General features: G+C 53.6%; 2 protein-coding genes across 3 annotated transcripts; one reads left to right on the plus strand and one right to left on the minus strand.

Annotated features, from left to right (window-relative positions):
• The first annotated feature begins 59 nt into the window (after positions 1 to 59).
• MPDU1 (mannose-P-dolichol utilization defect 1) lies at positions 60 to 3,757 on the plus strand. Its single transcript, XM_037495400.2, has 7 exons — positions 60 to 359; positions 2,202 to 2,267; positions 2,446 to 2,578; positions 2,874 to 2,959; positions 3,079 to 3,197; positions 3,350 to 3,460; positions 3,594 to 3,757. Exons 1-7 carry the CDS (start codon positions 200 to 202, stop codon positions 3,717 to 3,719), a joined length of 801 nt encoding a protein of 266 aa, XP_037351297.1. The 5' UTR covers positions 60 to 199; the 3' UTR covers positions 3,720 to 3,757.
• A 569-nt stretch (positions 3,758 to 4,326) lies between these two features.
• Positions 4,327 to 6,376, minus strand: SOX15 (SRY-box transcription factor 15). Of its 2 annotated transcripts, XM_037495402.1 has the most exons (3): positions 6,191 to 6,376; positions 5,330 to 6,073; positions 4,327 to 4,691 (listed from the first exon to the last, which is right to left on the minus strand). In XM_037495402.1, the coding sequence occupies exons 2-3, from the start codon at positions 5,857 to 5,859 to the stop codon at positions 4,523 to 4,525; spliced, it is 699 nt and encodes a 232-aa protein (XP_037351299.1). In that variant the 5' UTR covers positions 5,860 to 6,073; positions 6,191 to 6,376; the 3' UTR covers positions 4,327 to 4,522. The 2 variants fall into 2 exon arrangements, with proteins under 2 accessions (XP_037351299.1, XP_037351298.1); XM_037495401.2 differs by having other exon boundaries at positions 5,330 to 6,376.
• Positions 6,377 to 6,575: the final 199 nt, after the last annotated feature.

Raw genomic sequence — 6,575 nt, forward strand, 5'->3', positions numbered from 1 at the left:
AAGTGTAAACAAAGACGCGAAAGATGGAACTGCGCAGGCGTTTGGCTTTGGCTCGCTTTAGAATTCGAACAGCGTCCACAACAAGGTGTCTAGACGAGAGCTATTTCACGCTGCCGAAGGTGGGGTGGCGTGAGAGCGGGAACGGGGCGGTGTCGTTCACTCGCGGGAAAACAGAAGAGGCGGGGTGTCCAGAGCGCGCATGCGCACCGTAAGTGAATGGCGGTCTGGAGAGACTGGCGGAAGCCAGCTTCGCAACATGGCGGCCGAACCAGACGGTCCGCTCAAACGGGTGTTGGTGCCGATTCTTTTACCTGAGAAATGCTACGATCAAATTTTCGTCCAGTGGGACTTGCTTCACGGTGAGTTTTATTCGGCATCCGATTAGAGTTCTGCTCGAGCGACGCTGACCCATAGCGGGGTGTGACTGCGGCCTACGTGCCGGCAGGAACTACTGCCACGCCGTACTGGGCGGAAGTCACTTCTAAGAGGGGCGGAAGTGCCCCATATTTGGGCGAGCGGGGGAGTCGCCAGGTGGAAGTACTTCATGAAGTTTATGCTTTAGCGGCGGTGAAAGACAAAAAGACTCAGATTTTACAAAACAAAGTAAAAATATGATAAAATCACCCTAAGCTATAATCTCTGAACCTTAAGGGGCAAGGTTAAACTCACGAAGCAGGACTTTCAGTGGCACCCCCAAAAGCATCTGTCATCCTCCTAGCTTTCCTTCCAGCCTCCAAGTTTAATCAATTTATAATAACTTGCCTTCCTTTCACTTTATCACCTACCAGGCAATTCCAGTCAAGCTTACTTCAGATATCAGATACTTTGGGAAGCCTTCCCTGTCTTCCCTTCTCAGTTCATGGTATCCTACTATGCCTTTTTTTTTTTTTTTTTTTTTTTTTTTTTTTTTTTTAAGATTTTATGCTCTTGAGACTTAGTTGCGTTTGTGATCCGTGAGAATGTCAGGTCAAGTTTCTTGGGGAAATACTTAAAAGCTGAGTAAGATGTGGGTGACTAGGGCATAAAAGCAAGCCCTACAGGAATAGGATTGAGTCCCTAAATGGGGTGAGGGAGAAATGCTAGGCACAGAGTGCTCAGGAATATGATAAGGAGACAGAAGACAAAAGATGGATCTGAGTTGCTCAGGAGGGGAATAAAAATTGGAGGGCATTACTAAGATATATAGTTAAGTCCTCAATGTCATGGATAGGTTCTTTTAAAAAAAAAAAAATTATGCACACAAGAACTCGGATGTAGGCCAGAAGTGCGGGGAATGAGAGGATTCACCAGAGACAGAGTGGGAAGCAGAACAGGCAGATCTACTGAAATACACTGCTGAGGAGAGCAGCGGTTGAGACAGGAGAGGTCTGCTGTGCTATGTGGGTCACATCCCTGTCTGCAGTGGATCAAACTCAGCTGCAGTGGCTGGCGATTGTTTGCTAGTGCTGAGACTTAACTCCTTGCGCCACAGAGAGGCCCCAATTTTTTTTTTTTTTAAAGATTTTATTTTTTTGTGTAGAACTGGGGTGCAGGCCAGAGGTGCTGGGGGTGAGAGGAATCACCAAAGATGGAATGGAGAGCAGAACAGGCAGATCCATTGAAATACACCACTGAGGGGAGCTGCGGGCAAGACAGGAGAGGCCTGCTGCTCCATGTGGGTCAGCTCCCTGGCCGGGGATGGAACTCAGGCCCTAGTGGTGATAGTGCTGAGACATAACCCCTAGGCCATCAGGAAAGCCCTCATGGACAGGTTCATGAAAACTGATTTAGTAAAACAACTTAGAGCTAAAGCAGGTCCTAGAATAACATTGTTTTGCTTAAGGTTAGCCAGGATTATTTTTCTCATCAACATAAAATGTTAAAGACTTGCTATAGAGAGAAGCATTGGAGTCTTGGAATTCAGACCAAATTTAGATGTAATCTGCAGGGAATAGAAGATTGGGTGGAAGGGAAAGAATGATAAAAACTGTTTCAGAAAGTTGAACATGATATGATTTGGTCTGAACATAATATGATTTGGGGTTGGAAGTATCAGGCCTTTTTCATCTGCCTCAAGACAAGACAAGGCTTCTTGTGTGGGTGTGTCAGGGTTTCAGGAGCAGTGACAACCCACAGGAGCCTGAAGGCTGGAGCTGCTTCCTGAAAGCCCTGGTCTGGTGGCTCCAGAGATCTCATCTCTGTTCACCCTTTTCTTTTCTCAGTCCCCTGCCTCAAGATTCTCCTCAGCAAAGGCCTGGGGTTGGGCATTGTGGCTGGGTCGCTTCTGGGTATGTATCAACTCTTCCTTCCCTGTCATTGTGATGGGTGTGGAGTGCTAACATGCCGTAGGCTGGATGGGCCCCTTAATGAGAAGTGGAGTCAACATGCTTCTCAGTCCACCCTGTAGCTGGTGGGCACCCAAGGAATGGCACCTCCTTAGCCTTGCTGTTTTCATCTTTTCTCCAGTAAAGCTGCCTCAGGTGTTTAAAATACTGGGTGCCAAGAGTGCTGAAGGACTGAGTCTCCAGTCGGTAATGTTGGAGCTAATGGCATTGACTGGGACCATCGTTTACAGCATCACCAACAACTTCCCCTTCAGGTGAGGCACCTGCCTGCAACTCTAGTGGGGGTTAGGATGAGGGAGGTAAAAGGGCAAGAAAGAGTTAGCTCTTCTGGAAATATACTGATTATCTATGGAGGTGAGAAAAGGCAAGCATCCCAAGAATGCCCAGGATCTAGAGTGAGTCTGTTGGAGATGGGCATGGCTGGGAGGCAGGAGGTAAGGACCTAGTAGGTCTGTGAAGGGCAAGGAATGAGAGAATCGTCCCCGAGAATGACTGGCTGCAGAGGCCTTTTCAGGCTGCCTTTCTTCCTCCCAACTCTTGACTCTGCAGCTCTTGGGGTGAAGCCCTGTTCCTGATGTTCCAGACAGTCACAATCTGCTACCTGGTTCTGCACTACCGAGGAGAGGCTGTGAAAGGTGCTGGGGATTTACCCAAGAGCAAACTGCTGCTCCCAGGGACCTTGCTGGGAACTCAGGCCTGGGAAAACCAGAAGCCACCAGAGATTGATGAGGACTCCTTATTTCCCTGACCACAGGTGTCGCTTTCCTAGCCTGCTACGCCCTGGTCCTGCTGGTGCTGCTCTCGCCACTGACGCCCCTGGCTGTAGTCACCCTGCTCCAGGCCTCCAACGTGCCTGCCGTGGTGGTGGGGAGGGTGGGTATCGGGAGAAGGAAAGGGTGGCAGGTGGGGGGGACCTGGTGAAGGACAGCCGAAGCCTAGAGTGTGGGGCAGTTGGGCCAAAGGGAATGGAAAATCTGTGATGGAAACATGGGATGAGTTCAGGTGAGTATCAACTCCTTCCCTAGCTGCTCCAGGCAGCCACCAACTACCGCAACGGACACACTGGCCAGCTCTCAGCCATCACAGTCTTTCTGGTCTTTGGCGGCTCGCTGGCCCGAATCTTCACCTCTATACAGGTGAGTACACCTACTACTCACCTCTAGAGGGCACTAGAACCTCACCTGACCCTCCATCTGAGGCTTAAAGCGGCCGCCTCCCTGGAACTTCATGGGCTTTGCTCAAGAGTGACCCTACCTCTTTTGTACCCAGGAAACTGGAGACCCCCTCATGGCTGGAACCTTTGTGGTCTCTTCCTTATGCAATGGTCTCATCACTGCCCAGCTCCTCTTCTACTGGAATGCAAAGGTTCCCCCAAAGAAGAAAAAGCAGCAGTAGGGCTAAAGCAGCTACTGGAGTGCATTCCGTGTTCCTGTTCAGCCACCCAACCTCAGGGTCCCTCCCGTCTGCACCAGTCATCTGGTGTGATTCCACAGTCCTCTGCAGTTCTAACTTTTTGAGCCAGAATTTCCAGTGGAAATGCAGAGTTAGTGAACCCAGAACCTTAGAAAGGATAGGGGTAGGTTTTCAAATTAACACTAGACGTTTATTGTGTGCTGTTTTGTGCATGTGCTGTTAAGTTGTAATAATCTGGCTAAGACTCCTCCTTTATAAGCAATTTCCAGATACTTACCTATTCTGGGAAAATGCCTTGCCCTGTCCTGCCACCTTCCCACAGGCCCTAGGACAGCCTGAGCAGTGGAAAAGTCTGTTTATGGGTTTGTGCCTCCCCCCTCCCCCACCAGGCCGTCTTGGACCCCAGTGCTAGGTGGGTAGTGGGGAAAGGGGGGCTGTGAATGACTCAAGCAGGGCCCCAGGGTGGGGTGAGGAGGTTCGTGCTCTGGCAGGTCCAGGCGGAAGGGAGTGGAGCCAGAGCTGGTTCCTGCTGCGTTGAAGGGGAACAGAGATGGGGCAATAAAGACTCAGAGACATGGTTAAATCGTATAAAACTGTGTTCATCCTACAAAAAATGTGTTGTGTTGCTCCCCCCAGCCTTCTTTGAGAACTACAGTCCCGTCTCAGGGCCCCCCTCCCCTCCACTGTGATCCAACAGCTCTCAAGAATGGTTTGCAGCCTAGGAGTGGGGTGCTTCTGGGTGGAAAAGGAAGGAACCCTTTCTGGGTGGTCCATGTCCACGAAGGTTAGAGGTGGGTTAGGGGCATGGGGGCACCTGAGAGGGGAGGGGTGTACTGGGTGGGAGAGCCTGGGGGTAGGTAGGGGCTATAGGGGGTAAGTAGCTCCCCCGGGAGCCTGGGGTTATTCTGAGGAAAGGAACACGGTGAGGGTGTGTCGGGTTTACAGCGGGAAGAGCTGCAAAGAAAGAAACAATACATTAGGGGGCATTTCCCTTGGTGGGATATGCCAGGCAGGGCCCCCAACTTGCATGCGGGAACGGTCTGACTAATTCTAGGCACAGAGGAAGAACTTGTCAGCCACCTGGCCATCCCTGGCTACCTAGGTCCCACTGGGTACAGCAGGCCCGGAACTAGACCCTAGGAAGGCTTAGCAGCATGGCCTTGTTGGGGCACGCTCGAGAGCTTGCGTGCTGCGCGCCTGTTTTCCTCCTCTGAGGCAGTAGGCCAGAAAGAAGCAGAGTTGGGCTTGGCCTCTGCTTGCCCCAGGGGTTGGGAGAGGGAGCCAGGTCACAATCGGGCCAGAAGCAGGGGAAACTCGAGCTCCAGGTAACCAGAACATGCTCGCATCCAGGGGACTGTGGTCTGACCCTGTAAGGCCGCTACTGCTAGACTGAGATGGAAGCATCCTCTAGGAAAACCCTGGGTCACAGGAACGCTCCCACCCCAAAGCTCAGTTGCAGCCCAGAAACTCCTCCCGGGTAAGTGACCAATGCTTGGGTGGGCTCAGACCCCCTCCAACCCGGTCCTCTGGTATCCACCCCCACCCAGGAAGGGGCTCAAGCAGTCTTCCTGTCCCCACTCCCAGGCACTCACCCGTAACTGCCAGGCAGGTAGGCTGTGGGGTAGTTCGGGGGTTGATATCCAAAGCCTCTGCTCCCTTGGGTGGTAGGGTACCCGGGTCCCCAGACCCGCCCACCTCCAGCCACGCCGCCGCTTCCCTGACCAAAGTGGGGCGGTCCAGTGCCCGAGCTCTTGGTCTTGCGCCGCGGCCGGTACTTGTAGTCGGGGTAGTCGCGCAGGTGTCGTGCCCGGAGCCGCTTAGCCTCTTCCACGAAGGGCCGCTTCTCGTCCTCGCCCAGCAGCTTCCACTGCGCGCCCAGGCGCTTGGAGATCTCGGAGTTGTGCATCTTTGGGTTCTGCTGCGCCATCTGGCGGCGCTGAGCGGAGCTCCACACCATGAACGCGTTCATGGGTCGCTTCACCTTCTCCAAGGGAAGCCCCCCGGATACCCTCGGGCTCCGCGCGCCCTCCCGCTCTTGGGAGCCCGAAGACGAGGCAGAGGCCGTGGGAGCCGGAGGTTCCAGGTTCCAGCCCTGGTCCTGTGAAGAGCCGGATAGCGCCATGGGGGGAGGGTTGGAGAGAAGTCTTAAGAGGGCGACCTACACGCCCTCCCCTCCAAAATGAGAAGTTGATCCCCAAACCTGGTATCCTTAAATAGAAGTGTCTTCCCAGTCTGGGGTCGTTCTGTAGAAATTCGTGTCCTTAAAAGGTATTATAGCGCCCACAAGTTCAGAGTCCTTAGAGCGGAGCCCCTGCTCCCAATCAATCCTGCGCGCTCTGGAGAGAGTAGAGCGCAAAATCTGCTGTGTGGTGCCCGGCACCCAACAGGTCGTGCTCTCCTTTCTTGTTGCTGGGAGGTCCCCACCCGGTCCCGCTGCGAGGCCACCAGCCCACCTTGGGTGGCGAGGTAACCCTTCGCTCTGGGTCTCTGGAGTCCCGAAGGCGCCGGTAGGCACAGCCCAAGTGCCACCGCCTCTCACCTGGCCTCTGTGGCTGGCGGGTGGGCCAAACACGGAACAGCTTTTAACGACTGACTCCTCCCCACTCCGTCCTAGAAGACCGCGCCTCCTAAAGGGCGCCAACATCCCCCTCCCTTAGGCAAACCCAGGTGTCCTGTTCTTCCCAGCCCCCAACACTTCCCCCTCAGGGTACCACGCCCACTCCCCCACCCAAGACCCAGATTTCGGGCCTTCCAGCCCCCGTGGCTAGAATCGTCTTCCCCTCCCTTCTTAAGCACTTGGCAATTTAAGTCAATTCCTTTGCACAAAGGGACCAAGCA

This window comes from Talpa occidentalis, unplaced genomic scaffold (genome assembly GCF_014898055.3).
Source record: "Talpa occidentalis isolate TD23 unplaced genomic scaffold, MPIMG_talOcc4v2.1 talOcc4.7, whole genome shotgun sequence".
Classification (NCBI taxonomy): domain Eukaryota; kingdom Metazoa; phylum Chordata; class Mammalia; order Eulipotyphla; family Talpidae; genus Talpa; species Talpa occidentalis.